Source organism: Haliotis cracherodii, unplaced genomic scaffold, assembly GCF_022045235.1.
Source record: "Haliotis cracherodii isolate W230 unplaced genomic scaffold, xgHalCrac1.p SCAF_6, whole genome shotgun sequence".
Taxonomy (NCBI): Eukaryota; Metazoa; Mollusca; class Gastropoda; order Lepetellida; family Haliotidae; genus Haliotis; species Haliotis cracherodii.
Window position 1 is genome coordinate 67315100 of NW_027266319.1, and position 15825 is coordinate 67330924.

General features: G+C 42.4%; 1 protein-coding gene across 1 annotated transcript in view; it reads left to right on the top strand.

Annotated features, from left to right (window-relative positions):
• The window catches only part of LOC139445047 (battenin-like), a 29658-nt gene extending 17778 nt beyond the window's left edge, over window positions 1–11880 (top strand). The window contains 11 exon segments of the mRNA XM_071226113.1: window positions 43–115; window positions 369–531; window positions 572–878; window positions 1025–1307; window positions 1416–1501; window positions 3145–3179; window positions 4983–5051; window positions 6549–6604; window positions 7913–8006; window positions 9001–9141; window positions 11530–11880. Coding sequence (XP_071082214.1) covers window positions 43–115; window positions 369–531; window positions 572–878; window positions 1025–1307; window positions 1416–1501; window positions 3145–3179; window positions 4983–5051; window positions 6549–6604; window positions 7913–8006; window positions 9001–9141; window positions 11530–11658 — 1436 coding nt within the window. The 3' untranslated portion in view covers window positions 11659–11880.
• The last annotated feature ends 3945 nt before the right edge of the window (window positions 11881–15825 follow it).

A 15825-nucleotide genomic window follows, 5' to 3' on the forward strand; every position in this document is an offset into this window, starting at 1 on the left:
GTGTTTGCGTTGTGTGTTTCACCTCCTGTTGTTCTCCTTCAGGTGTGGTGTGTGCCAGCATCAGCGGCGGTCTGGGCGAGATCACCTACCTCAGCCTCTCCACCTTCTACCACTGGTACGTCCCCGCAACACTCTGTACGATGTAACACTGTAACACTGACATACACTTGTTCTCATTCTACAGTGAATGACATCAATAATACTGAAAAGGTATTTTTATGATATTTTTAAAATATTTTTGTGTTCTGATTAATGTATTTCTCTGAATAAGACCACCATGGCATCAGACAAGATTGTTCATCAATAATGCCACAGAATAATGGGATTGGATTCTTTGGTTGAGTTCTTCAGTTCTTTGTCTCCCCCAGTGATGTCGTGTCTGCCTGGTCGTCCGGAACTGGAGGTGCCGGGGTGTTTGGTGCACTGGCGTACGCTGGCTTCACCCAAGTGGTGAGTCCGCGAACCACCGTCCTCATCCTCACAGTGGTGCCTGTCATCATGTTCATCAGGTCAGTCTGAGTCTGTCATCATGTTCATCAGGTCAGTCCGAGTCTGTCATCATGTTCATCAGGTCAGTCCGAGTCTGTCATCATGTTCATCAGGTCAGTCCAAGTCTGTCATCATGTTCATCAGGTCAGTCCAAGTCTGTCATCATGTTCATCAGGTCAGTCCAAGTCTGTCATCATGTTCATCAGGTCAGTCCAAGTCTGTCATCATGTTCATCAGGTCAGTCCAAGTCTGTCATCATGTTCATCAAGTCAGTCCAAGTCTGTCATGTTCATCAGGTCAGTCCAAGTCTGTCATCATGTTCATCAGGTCAGTCCAAGTCTGTCATCATGTTCATCAGGTCAGTCCAAGTCTGTCATCGTGTTCATCAGGTCAGTCCAAGTCTGTCATCATGTTCATCAGGTCAGTCCAAGTCTGTCATCATGTTCATCAGGTCAGTCCAAGTCTGTCATCATGTTCATCAAGTCATTTCAAGTCTGTCATCAGGTCAGTCCAAGACTGTCATCATGTTCATCAGGTCAGTCCAAGTCTGTCATCAGGTCAGTTCAAGTCTGTCATCGTGTTCATCAGGTCAGTCCAAGTCTGTCATCAGGTCAGTTCAAGTCTGTCATCGTGTTCATCAGGTCAGTCCAAGTCTGTCATCATGTTCATCAGGTCAGTCCAAGTCTGTCATCATGTTCATCAGGTCAGTCCAAGTCTGTCATCATGTTCATCAGGTCAGTCCAAGTCTGTCATCAGGTCAGTCCAAGTCTGTCATCGTGTTCATCAGGTCAGTCCAAGTCTGTCATCATGTTCATCAGGTCAGTCCAAGTCTGTCATCAGGTCAGTCCAAGTCTGTCATCATGTTCATCAGGTCAGTCCAAGTCTAGTTTTTGATGGAATGTTTCATTGCTCCCTTTCGGTTTCAGTTACTTCCTTGTTCTCAAGAAGCCGAGGTCCAATGATTACCCTGCTCTTGAAACCAGCACAGAACAGCTGATTACCACACAACCAGGTAGACAGAGCGTATCTGCTGACTACATTAATATGTACAGTGGAATGCTGTATATGTAATAATGTATTTGTGTACACTCAAAGCAGTGTTATCAATGCCCTCGGCGACAGGTGGCAGTGACACGGTGACATGCAGTAAACCAAGGCTGCAATGCTACATCAACAGTCATGAGTCTTAAGGTTCTCAAGTTGGAATAAAAAAGGTGTCTTATGAAAATTTAATGTAGCAAAACTAGATTAAACTGACCTAGTGTATCATATATCTGTGCTACGAGGATACATGCATCCTCGACCGCCTCCGTGGCGGAAGGTCAGGGCCTCGTCATACCAAAAGACGTTAAAAGATGGTACTTATTGTTACCCTGTCTGGCGCTCGGCATTAAGGCGCTAAAACAAGGACTGGTCGGCTCGGAGTCAGTATTCTGTGTCTGAGTGGGGTATTCATGTTAAACTGCGGCATGGTATCTCAGTGGGCTAGCACTATAAATCGGCATCAGTCCGGACTAGTACAAGCAGCCACACAAACACACACACACGTAAGTGCAATAATCTTGGACGCGACGTTAAACCCAATTTCACCGCACCTCACATGCATCCTAGACGATGCAGTGTGTCATATCTCTGTGCTTGTCAAAACTGTGTATATAACTGAATAAGAAGACTGCTGTAGATGAGTTTATCTGGATGTTTTCCTAAGTACTAGGACAGGAGGTAGTTCTTATGTTACAAATTGTTCTGGGTGTATTTAAGACGGCGTGCAGAAAGTTGAGTCGAGTACTTGTATAATTTCACTGGTGTCAATCACCAAAGAACAGTGTAGTTTTTGATTGGATGTCTATTTTTAGCATCAAGCCAATCGAACCAGTCTCAAAACGCAGTTGTAGTGTATTTACCATGATAGAATGGAGATTTATCATCCACAACTGGCTCCCACAGGAGATATCGCTTGGATTAGATCAAGCGATATCTACACTGTAGATATCGCTGCAATGAAATTACATCACAATGCTTTGCAGACCATTGTGATGTCACCGGTTACCATGACGTCACAATCAAATGACATCACTAATGGCTCTGCTACTGAAGCTGTTTGCAGTACTTTTTACACTGAAGACACTGCTAATTAATGTCTACAAATTAAAAAAGTTGAAAGAATGATGTTGGATGATAAATAAAATCTCACCCTCGTGTCTTTTGATATCAAATATATCAACACTCGTTGATAAAAGTGGCAAAAATCCTCGGCAAGCCTCGGAATTTTTCCACTTTTATCGACTCATGTTGATATATTTGATATCAAAAGACACTCGGGTGAGATTCTCTATTTAATGTACAGGTTAATTGAGGAGGCACTCCATGTCATATCTAGTCAAGATCTGCTCACACACAAGCGAGTTGATAATGAATAATTCATGAATAATCATAAATAAAAAAATTCATGAATATGCATAGAAATCATATTTCATGAACTTTTTTAGTTCATGAATGTTCGTGAATCTTAAAATCATGAATATTGACTACATAATTTTAACTTCTTTGTCCAGAAACACGAACACCAGTATATGTGATGTAGGTACTTGTTTATATTTGGGGACTGAGATCCACTCAACTTGCAACCACCATGTGTATATTTTCTGCTTTCAGTGATCAGTTTGAAGGGTAAAGCAGCGCTTGTCATTGTGAGTATACGTTGTGGAATACATGTTTTCATGTATGGACAACTAACAACGTTTGACATGCAGCATATCAATCAGTTTTATTCAGTACTTAAGAGGCCACAGGCCTATAGTACAATGCGTATTTACATGTAGGTGACGTGGTTGTTAACTAACAATTCTGTTTCTATGTGACATCGCGTGATAAACATATGTTGCCAGGCTACATAACAGAGTATCATTAGATGAAGTTAAAAGATCTACAAACTTATGGACATTCGGGTGTACAGAGTAGAAAGATGGCAAATATTAATCACGTAATGTTTGTAAGCTTGACATACCAGGAGAAAGTGAAACTCATCTTCAAATGAATTTGTGTTACACAATGTGCATATTCTGTCTCTTCTATCAGTGTGATTATATCTACCAGTCTCTATATACAGGTTGTTAAAGGAACATCTAAATCGTGCTAGTGCAATTCTAAATTTTTTAAACTCAAATTTACAGAAGTACGCCTCAATTTCAATATTACTTTTCATGATTCTATGATATAAACATTTATTCGATTTGGACATTAATTCTAACCATTTCTGCAAATTCATATCTTTTAGTCTCTGGGTGAAGGACATTAAAAAGAGCAGTTCTGATTCTACACACTGATTATACCACACATAATTAAAACCCGTAATAAAAAATAATTCTTTTACGTTTATCAAGCGAAGCCAGTATTTGATAACTTTTAAGTAGGATTGAATATACAGTGGATATCGTCCCGTTTCTCCATATACCATTATGCTGGACGTACTATTTTTAACTCCTAAATATTTCTTGCAAACAAACAAATGTACTTTTTCAATTTGATCATGAATTTTTATACCCCAGATTTCAGCACCATAGTGTAGTATTGGAATTATCTTTGTACCAAAAATTTTAAAATGCAGCATATCAGTGACGCAAGCCAATGTAAAGCACGATTCTCCTGGTATTGGCGAAATGACTCACTGTCATACATTGTGCCGCGATACAAGCAACGTCTTAAAAACAGATGTTTGGTTCTAGTATGACAACTCTCTGTGTGAAGATCAGAGAACACCTCGATAGGAGGTCACATCAGGTGGACTTTCTTGTCAGCCAATTGGCAGTGAGGCTTCTAAATTCTCAGTACATTGTACAAGTAAACAAAACACTCAAGCAAACTTATCTGATTTTTGTCTCAAAACTTAATTTCATAGGAGAGTTCATAATGCAAAAAAATAAAGCCACGCCATTGTATTGTTGTGGATTTTTGTCATTTATGAGCATCTATTGAGATTACTATTGAGGTTACTATTAAGATTACTTTTGTGATTACTTTTGTGATTACTATTGAGGTTAATATTGAGGTTACAATTCAGGTTATTATTGAGATTACTATTTAGATTACTATTGAGGTTACTATCAAGATTACTTTTTTGATTACTGTTGAGGTTACTATTGAGGGTACTATTAAGATTACTTTTGAGATTCCTATTGAGATTACTATTGAGACTACTATTGAGGTTACTATTGAGATTACTTTTGAGATTACTATTGAGATTACTATTGAGGTTACTATTCAGATTACTTTTGTGATTACTATTGAGGTTACTATTGAGATTACAATTGAGGTTACTATTGAAATTACTATTGGGATTACTATTAAGGGTATATATGTGCTTTTTGGCAGTTTTCTTTTGCTGAGATAACAAATTCCAAATTTAGGTGATTAAGTGTTTGTAAAAGATGTGTCACATGTTTGTGAAGGATGTGTCACATGTTTTTGAAGGATGTGTCCCATGTTTGTTTCAGCCTCTGTTGAAGTACATGATACCCTTGTCGCTTGTCTACTTCGCTGAATATTTCATCAACCAGGGCCTGGTGAGTTCAGACAAGCAAATGGGTTTGATGGGTTCAGACTAGTGACTGGATGAGTTCTGACTAGCGCCTGGGTTGAGTTAGTTCTGACTAGTTACTGGGTTGAGTTCAGACTATGGATTGGGTTGGGTGAGTTCAGACTAGTGAGTGGGTTGGATGGGTTCAGACTAGTGAGTGGGTTGGATGGGTACAGACTAGTGAGTGTGGTGAGAGGGTCAGACTAAGGATTGGGTTAGGTGAGTTGAAGTTGAAGCTTGTCATTGTACTCGACAACATGGATGGTTGCTCATGATATCAGTCAATGGTTTTGACTGGATCAGATTGGTTTGTTTACAGGCAGCCGCCATATAGCTGAAATAGTGCTGAGTGCGGCATTAAAAGGGGAGAAACAAACAAAAAACAATGAACATTTCACTGATATTTCACCATTAAGTGTTCAACGTTCAAGTATCCTGCAAAACATACCAAACTAATATGCCCTTTGGAACCCGATGAATGACTTCAGTTTGACTTTTAAATAGTCGATGTTCGTTTTGACACTACCATTGACTAGGGGTGAAATGATACATCGGTTTTCCCTGTATCATGAGTTTCCATGTGACGATACAATACCCGATACTGATACAATACCCGATACTGATACAATACCCGATACTGATACAATACCCGATACTGATACAATACCTGATATTGATACAATACCCGATACTGATACAATACCCGATACTGATACAATACCCGATACTGATACAAGACGATTGATACACTTGCTGAAGTAAATCATTAACTACTCGTTTAATGAACCCCACTTCAGCGTTTTGTCAGTCATGTATTGCAAACTGCGTTCAAGTTCCCTACTAAAAAGAGCTGATATGAACATGTGTCTACGGCTAGCTTTCCTTTTGGAACCTGCTCTGAAATATTTATAGTCAAGAAGTTGCCATTTGATAAATATGCATTATCGTGACCTATGTATCGCGATACTTATCGTTTCGTGACCTATGTATCATAAGCCATATCGTATCGTGACTGATGTATCATGATAAGTATCGTATCGTGACCTATGTATCACAATACATATTGTATCATGACCTTACTGTATCGTTTCACCCCTACCGTTGATGAAGGATAGAGGATGGCAAGACAACACCGTCCAGACAAGTACGTGTGAGATGAGCAGTGAGTGAGTGAGTGAGTTGGGTTTAACGCCGCTTTTAACAGTATTCTTGTTATGCGGCGTGTCAGCTTAATGTGGGAGGAAGGCCCGAAGTGATGCAGGTCTCAGACGTTTACCACTTCGGTGAAACCCACAAGCACGGGTATGGTGCTGACAAACCTAGAAACATAATCGGGGTGAAGCGGGATTCAAACCCACAATCATAGGTTTCTGGCGTGCCCAAGGGACGCAACTCTGCACAGCCAATCGCGGCACCTTAGACGACTGGGCCACCCGTGCCCCTGTGAGATGAGCAGCGTCTGTATGACTGCCCTGTGTTTCAGCATGAACTGCTGTACTTCAACAATATCTGGCTGAGCAAGTCCGAGCAGTACCGCTGGTAAGTATTGACAGCATTGACAGTACACTTTGACAGTATTGTGATGGTACACGTTGACAGTATTGACAGTACACGTTGGCAGTATTGTGATGGTACATGTTGACAGTATTGTGATGGTACATGTTGACAGTATTGTGATGGTACACGTTGACAGTATTGTGATGGTACACGTTGACAGCATTGTAATGGTACACGTTGACGGTATTGTGATGGTACATGTTGACAGTGTTGTGATGGTACATGTTGACAGTATTGTGATGGTACACGTTGACAGTATTGTGATGGTACACGTTGACATTATTGTGATGGTACATGTTGACAGTGTTGTGATGGTACACGTTGACAGTATTGTGATGGTACATGTTGACGGTATTGTCTTGGTACATGTTGACAGTATTGTGATGGTACATGTTGACAGTGTTGTGATGGTACACGTTGACAGTATTGTGATGGTACACGTTGACGGTATTGTGATGGTACATGTTGACAGTATTGTGATGGTACACGTTGACAGTATTGTGATGGTACACGTTGACAGTATTGTGATGGTACACGTTGACATTATTGTGATGGTACATGTTGACAGTGTTGTGATGGTACACATTGACAGTATTGTGATGGTACATGTTGACGGTATTGTGATGGTACATGTTGACATTATTGTGATGGTACATGTTGACAGTATTGTGATGGTACACGTTGACAGTATTGTGATGGTACACGTTGACAGTATTGTGATGGTACACGTTGACAGTATTGTGATGGTACATGTTGACAGTGTTGTGATGGTACACGTTGACAGTATTGTGATGGTACACGTTGACAGTATTGTGATGGTACACGTTGACAGTGTTGTGATGGTACACGTTGACAGTATTGTGATGGTACACGTTGACGGTATTGTGATGGTACATGTTGACAGTATTATGATGGTACATGCTGACAGTATTGTGATGGTACACGTTGACAGTATTGTGATGGTACATGTTGACAGTATTGTGATGGTACATGTTGACAGTATTGTGATGGTACATGTTGACATTATTGTGATGGTACACGTTGACAGTATTGTGATGGTACATGTTGATGGTGTCCCGATGGTACATGCTGACAGTATTCTGATGGTACACGTTGACAGTATTGTGATGGTACATGTTGATGGTGCCCCGATGGTACACATTAACGCTGTCCTGAAGGTACAACTAGAATGTGAATGTTCTTCCATAAATGCTCCATTTGTACACTCATCCTTGAGACACCGCCTCCTCCTCAAGATGCAGGACCACTGCTAATATACTTGTGTTGTAGGTACCAAGTGGACTACCAGGTAGGGGTGTTCATATCACGCTCCTCCGTCAACTGCTTCGAGATACGGAAGCTGTGGATACTGCCTATACTACAGGTGAGAATCTACCTGGCAGCAGTATTCTGACATGCTAAAGATGAGTATTATACCAAAAAGACAAATTGACAGATTCATATCCTGTGGTGTATTTTCCTTGTACTTCATGTATTTCAGACACTGAGTAGGAAACTCAGTGTGTCTCCATCCTCCATCTGTATAATGGGTACCTGGAAGTATGAATTATGGGGAATTGTTATTATCTTATTGTGTTGAGTATGGTAATGAATAAGGGTGCCGGTATTACTGGTATATCGGTAAATCGAGGTTCATTCTTTCCACGATATGCATCACAATATCATGTTTTAATGCTCGGTATATCAGGTGATTTCAAATAGCGATTTTTATCATGTGTTTAATGTTTTACACTTGCCAAATACATGTACTTTCGAAGTATTTCCGAATTCCAAAATGCAAGTTCGCATTCTGGAGTTCTTCTGTGGCAGTGGTGTAACACCAAGTAGTCACTGTCCCAGAGCGTGTATCTTTGGGTATTTATTGAATGAGTAAATGTTATGCTGTTCCAGCATCTTGTTTTGCTCAATTATTGAACTTCAGATCCTACATTGATGTTTCAAATTGCTTCTGAATTCAAAATTTTGATTTATGCAATATATTGTGATACGTATCGCAATACGGCCTTGTGCATTGTAAAATATTGTGATACACTTTAAACATCCAATACTCATTCCTAGTTGTTGTTTGTTTGTTTGTTTGTTTGTTGTTTAATGCTGCACTCAGCAGTATTCCAGCTACATGACGGCGGTCTGGAAATAATCAATCCAGTGATTGATATCATGAGCATCGATCCACCCAATTGGGATACAATGACAATTGGGATATAGTCGCCTTTTACGGCAAGCATGTGTTGCTGAAGACCTGTTCTACCCGGATGTTCGCGGGTTCATTCCTCGTAATGCATGGGCATGGTACCATGTTAGTGTCTCCATGTCATCTTTACCTTGTCAACAATGATGCCTTTCTATTGATGTAGTTTGGCAACCTTGCTGTGTTGCTGACCCAGATCTTCTACCGATACATCCCCAACATCTGGATCATCATTGCCATCGTGTTCTTTGAGGGTTTACTGGGTGGCGGAGCCTACGTCAACACCTTCTACAGGATACGGAAAGAGGTAGGCCATCAGACATCTTGTTTACATAACTGGTAAATTTATCTTCTCACAAAAGTTCTTTTAATGTGAATCTTTGATAATGTGGAGACAGTTGTAAAAGGCATTCACGGTTTTGTCCCTTACCTGTGGAAGGATTTGCTAGTCAGGGTTCAAATTATTGGACTGGGACCCTTGATCTGTCAGCACAATGCTGGTGCCTTGTGGTGGTTAATGTGTGTGACAGAAAATACTTGGGCGCTCCTCCTCCATCAAGCCGACATGCTGGGACGCACTGACTGACAATACTTGAACATTCCTCCTTTATCAAGCCGGTGTGCTGGGACGCACTGACTGACAATATTTGAACATTCCTCCTCCATCAAGCCGGTGTGCTGGGACGCACTGACTGACAATACTTGAACATTCCTCCTATATCAAGCCGGTGTGCTGGGACGCACTGACTGACAATACTTGAACATTCCTCCTATGTCAAGCCGGTGTGCTGGGACGCACTGACGGACAATACTTGGACATTCCTCCTATATCAAGCCGGTGTGCTGGGACGCACTGACTGACAATACTTGAACATTCCTCCTATATCAAGCCGGTGTGCTGGGACGCACTGACGGACAATACTTGGACATTCCTCCTATATCAAGCCGGCATGCTGGGACGCACTGACTGACAATACTTGAACATTCCTCCTATATCAAGCCGGCGTGCTGGGACGCACTGACGGACAATACTTGGACATTCCTCCTATATCAAGCCGGTGTGCTGGGACGCACTGACGGACAATACTTGGACATTCCTCCTATATCAAGCCGGTGTGCTGGGACGCACTGACTGACAATACTTGAACATTCCTCCTATATCAAGCCGGTGTGCTGGGACGCACTGACGGACAATACTTGGACATTCCTCCTATATCAAGCCGGCATGCTGGGACGCACTGACTGACAATACTTGAACATTCCTCCTACATCAAGCCGGCGTGCTGGGACATACTGACTGACTATACTTGAACATTCCTCCTACATCAAGCCGGCGTGCTGGGACGCACTGACTGACAATACTTGAACATTCCTCCTACATCAAGCCGGCGTGCTGGGACATACTGACTGACTATACTTGAACATTCCTCCTACATCAAGCCGGCGTGCTGGGACGCACTGACTGACAATACTTGAACATTCCTCCTACATCAAGCCGGCGTGCTGGGACATACTGACTGACTATACTTGAACATTCCTCCTACATCAAGCCGGCGTGCTGGGACATACTGACTGACTATACTTGAACATTCCTCCTACATCAAGCCGGCGTGCTGGGACGCACTGACTGACAATACTTGAACATTCCTCCTACATCAAGCCGGCGTGCTGGGACATACTGACTGACTATACTTGAACATTCCTCCTACATCAAGCCGGCGTGCTGGGACGCACTGACTGACAATACTTGAACATTCCTCCTACATCAAGCCGGCGTGCTGGGACATACTGACTGACTATACTTGAACATTCCTCCTACATCAAGCCGGTGTGCTGGGACGCACTGACTGATAATACTTGAACATTCCTCCTACATCAAGCCGGTGTGCTGGGACGCACTGACGGACAATACTTGAACATTCCTCCTATATCAAGCCGGTGTGCTGGGACGCACTGACTGATAATACTTGAACATTCTGCTATTTCTAGTAGAATTTCTAGCTTGCAGGCTGGGATGCACTGACTGACAATACTTGAGCATTTCTCCTTTATCAAGCTGGCGTGCTTGGACGCACTGACTGACAATACTTGAACATTCCTCCTATTTCTAGCTGGCGTGCTGGGACGCACTGACTGACAATCCTTGAGCATTCCTCCTTTATCAAGCTGGCGTGCTGGGACGCACTGACTGACAATCCTTGAGCATTCCTCCTATTTCTAGCTGGCGTACTGGGACGCACTGACTGACAATCCTTGAGCATTCCTCCTTTATCAAGCTGGCGTGCTGGGACGCACTGACTGACAATCCTTGAGCATTCCTCCTTTATCAAGCTGGCGTGCTGGGACGCACTGACTGACAATCCTTGAGCATTCCTCCTTTATCAAGCTGGCGTGCTGGGACGCACTGACTGACAATCCTTGAGCATTCCTCCTTTATCAAGCTGGCGTGCTGGGACGCACTGACTGACAATACTTGAGCATTCCTCCTTTATCAAGCTGGCGTGCTGGGACGCACTGACTGACAATACTTGAACATTCCTCCTATTTCTAGTAGAATCTCTAGCTGGCGTGCTGGGACACACTGACTGACAATACTTGAGTATTCCTCCTATATGACGATGACGATGATGACGACGATGATGATGAAGATGATGATGATGATGATGATGATGATGATGCATGTGTCTTTCACCAGATTGCCCCTGAGGTCCGAGAGTTCAGTTTGGGCGTGGCCACAGTAGGGGATGCTGTGGGTATTGCCGTCGCGGGTGCTGCTGCCATCCCCAGTCATAACAGACTGTGTGACCTGAACCTGAGGATGTGATGGAGCGGCAGCAGTAACAGCCGACGACATCGTCATATCCCTAGCAGCATCAGTGTGTGTGATCTGAAACTGACAATGTGATACAGCAGCAGCAGAGGCAGCTGACATCAGCGTCACATACTAACGTCACATTCTAACGTCACATTTAACAGTCTTCCAGTTATATAAGTGTCTCTGTGATCTGAAGCTGAAGATGTGATACAACACCAGCAACAGCAACAGCAACAGCAGCAGACGACATCGTCATATCCCCAGCAACATCATTCTGTGTGATCTCAAGGTGAAGATACGATACAGCAGCAGCAACAGCAGTCTACACCATCACATTTTAACCAACATCATCGTGTGTGGTCTGAAACTGGGGATGTGTTTGAGCGGCAGCAGCAACAACAGATGACATCATCACGTCCCCAGCAACATCATCGTGTGTGGTCTGAACTGGGGATGTGATGGAGCAGCAGCAGCAGCAGCAACAACAGATGACATCATCACATCCCCAGCAACATCATCGTGTGTGGTCTGAAACTGAGGATGTGATGGAGCAGCAACAACAGATGACATCATCATGTCCCCAGCAACATCATCGTGTGTGGCCTGAAACTGGAGATGTGATGGAGCAGCAGCAGCAACAACAGATGACATCATCACGTCCCCAGCAACATCATCGTGTGTGGCCTGAAACTGGGCGTGTGAGATGCATCAGCAATGTCAATACTTTCTGTTTCTGATTATGAGTGTGTTTATAGTTAATGAAGCATTGTCGGTATAACACTCGTGTACACTTGTCTGAGGAATATGTGTAAACAGTTATCTACACATTTGTAATGTCGGGAATGTGTCCATCACCAGTCAGTTATGCTAGACTGTGCATGGACTTTTACTGTGAAATCAGTGAACAAAAAACAAAACAATTTTAAAATTACCCTCCCTAAATACGGGCCAAGAGAAGGTTTTTAATACACTGTGATATTCCTTGCTTAGGAATTCTTTCCAGAACAAGGCTCTTAGTCGTGTTAATAGTGTCAGCATTAAAAATCTCAGACTGTGTACATTGTTTTCAAATATTACAAATATTACATACCTTCAATAGTGTATATGTGATGTCCTTGCTCTCTTCGTACTTACTGCTATTTTTAAGGAAAAATATGATAATACACCTTATGTTCACGTGTCTATATTGAATGGTCTTATTTTGCATCACAGATGTATTTTAGAAGTCTTCTTTAATTTCTGTTTGAGAAGTATTAATTTTTGTTTATGATGTTCTCAGAGTAATTACATTTTAATATAGTGTTTGTATATGCAATTTGTATATTTGAGCTAAGTTTGTCATCCATCAATGTCTAAAAAGTGCCTAATAAACAACAGTTCTTCAGCTGTAGCCCGCTTGGTTTCAGTGTTGTTCCTGCAGTATTGGTGGAGATATGCATCCTTTCTCAGGATTGGTTTGGTTTGTTGTTTAACGCCGCACTCAACAATATTCCAGCTATATGATGGCGGTCTGTAAATACTCGAGTCTGGACCGGACAATCCAGTGATTGACATCATGAGCATCGATCCACGCAATTGGGATCGATGACATGCATCAACCAAGTCAGCGAGCCTGACCACCCGCTCCTATTAGTTGCCTTTCACGGCAAGCATGGGTTGCTGAAGACCTATTCTACCCCGGATCTTCACGGGTCCTTTCTCAGGAAGTTGAAATACCAGTATGTAGGTTACTATTGATGCAATCTCATTAAAATCAGATCTTAGTTCTGGCTTTCGCTAACAAAGATCTCAGGACATCCCATTACGGGTCACGTCGGACTGACCTTGCGCGAATTTTGACCGACCAATGGAAGGACGGACAAGAAGTCGACATTAGCCAATCAGAAGGCAGCTTTCTGGTGCTTTACGGCACTAATTACAAATTGGTGACTACGCTTCTGGAATGGCAAATATATGGCCTAGATTGTATTGAATCAGTCGTTAAACCCGTAATTATCATTCGGAATACCCAATGTTAAAGTTTTCGAGGTTGCATGATTAGAAATTACATTCCGACTGTCACTTTCATGATCTGGTAAGCGACGGATTGGTCGGATTGGTCGGATGAAAGGTCGTTCTGACCTGACCCCTAATGGGATGTCCTCAGATCTTTGTTTAACGGTAGCGAGATCTAACATCTGATTTTAATAAGATTGCTATTGGTGAGTCCTTTGTTGTTCCCTGTCATGATGTGTGGTGGAGAGATAGGTTTAGGATCCATCAGTTTATCAGCCTTGAAAACCAGTTTTGGAATGACTATTTTACAGAGGCTATGGCCCTTTCCTTACACCTGGTGCTCCGTACGTACCTCCACAATGGACCTGATTTTAAAACCGCAATGGATAGGAGGACACATTTCATACATTACACCCGTGAAGATATGGTTTGGAATAGACAACCTACCAGTGTCCGGATCGGGTGGTCAGACTCGCTGACTTGGTTGATGCATGTCATTGTATCCTGATTGCATGGATTGATCATTGTTATGTCAAACACTGGATTGTCTGTTATTTCGACGTCAGATAGCTGGAATATTGCTGAGTGCGGCGTTAAACAACAAATACATCATACATCATTAAGGGACAAAGAGTTATGTCCCTTGCTTGATCTTTTGGACATGCACAGAACCAAGAGGGACAAGTGTTCTCAGAAACAGTGTTGACTATTCCACGTACAGGATGGCGGCCTGAAGCTAATGGAGTCAGGACCAAGTCAAACCTGGAACCCTCGCAGGAAACATTATTCAGTGACCTACATGTTGCTGAAAAACTCCATTGAGAAGTGATACATTACAGGCTATGGCCTTTGTGTTTTCAGGCAAGGTGCTTCAATGAGGAGTATCTATAGGACCTGCATTTTCATTATGAAAGAGTTATTGAATATATGAAACAGAGAATAACTGAAAAGATATTTGAAAGACAATCCCCTTTTGAGCTTTTTTAGCGGTACTGGGAACATGTGACTGGTCACTTTGTCATACCTCCAACAGTGTGTATTTAGGTGACGGAGAGCACATATCTAATCCCTTGTTCGATAATAACAAATTTTAATCATATTGTCGGTGAATATTAATGGCTTTCTCAACCACCATCAACTTTCAAAGTTCTGAGAATTTGCAAATCTACCTCAGTTGACATGTTGTGTACTGCCTGTACATATTTTCAAAATAAAATAAATTTTTCACACAATTCGGGTGTATGTTGGGGAAGTACTTCAGCTTCACCAGTGGTGATGGTGGCCAAGGCACACGATCACCTGGAGGAATCGGAGGTTAGTCTCCACAACATTCACAAGTCCACATCATACCCGTGTTCGTGGGTTTTACAGGACTTGTCCCAATATTCTAGTAATATCATGGAGAGGGAGGGGGGCGTGGCAGGCACCAGAAAAACGCTTCTCACATTGTAGCCACGTGGTAATCAGACCTGGGCTTTCTGTGTGAATAATTAACCGCTACCCTGTTCCCCCCTAACACAGACATGCCATTACGGTGAACGCTTAACCATTCCACCTCTAACATTGACACACCGTTACTGTGAAGTCTCAACCACTCTACCGCCCCCCCAACATGCACGCATGCACCCACCGCTATAAAATCTTGAACGCATCATTAAAACCCCATATTACTTCACATAAAATCAACACACCAATACGAAAGTGGGATACAAGCAGCATTAAACACAACCCAATCTAACCATTCAAAGTATTCAAGACCGCCTCCCTAGTCTAGTGGTAGAACGGAAGGTCCGGGGTTCCAGGTTAGAAGAATGTACTTGCTGTTACCCTACCTGGTATTAAGGGGCTAAAACAAGGACTGGTCGTCTCAGAGTCAGTATACTGTGTCTGAGTGGGGTATTCATGTTAAACTGCAGCATGGTATCCCAGTGGGCTAGCACTATAAAACTGGCATTAGTCCAGACTAGTACAAGCAGCCACACAAACACATGCATGCACATCGATATATAATAATAATCTTGGACGCTGCGTTAAATAGGTTAATACTTTGGGGGAGGTGAAGCAGGTTTTAAATGTATATGTGGAATTTCACAAACTGTTTCAACTGTCTTTAATTCGAGGTTTCTGCTGGCTGAGAGAAGCAAGTTTCTCTGCCTCCAAACCTGACAACACAATAAGAAA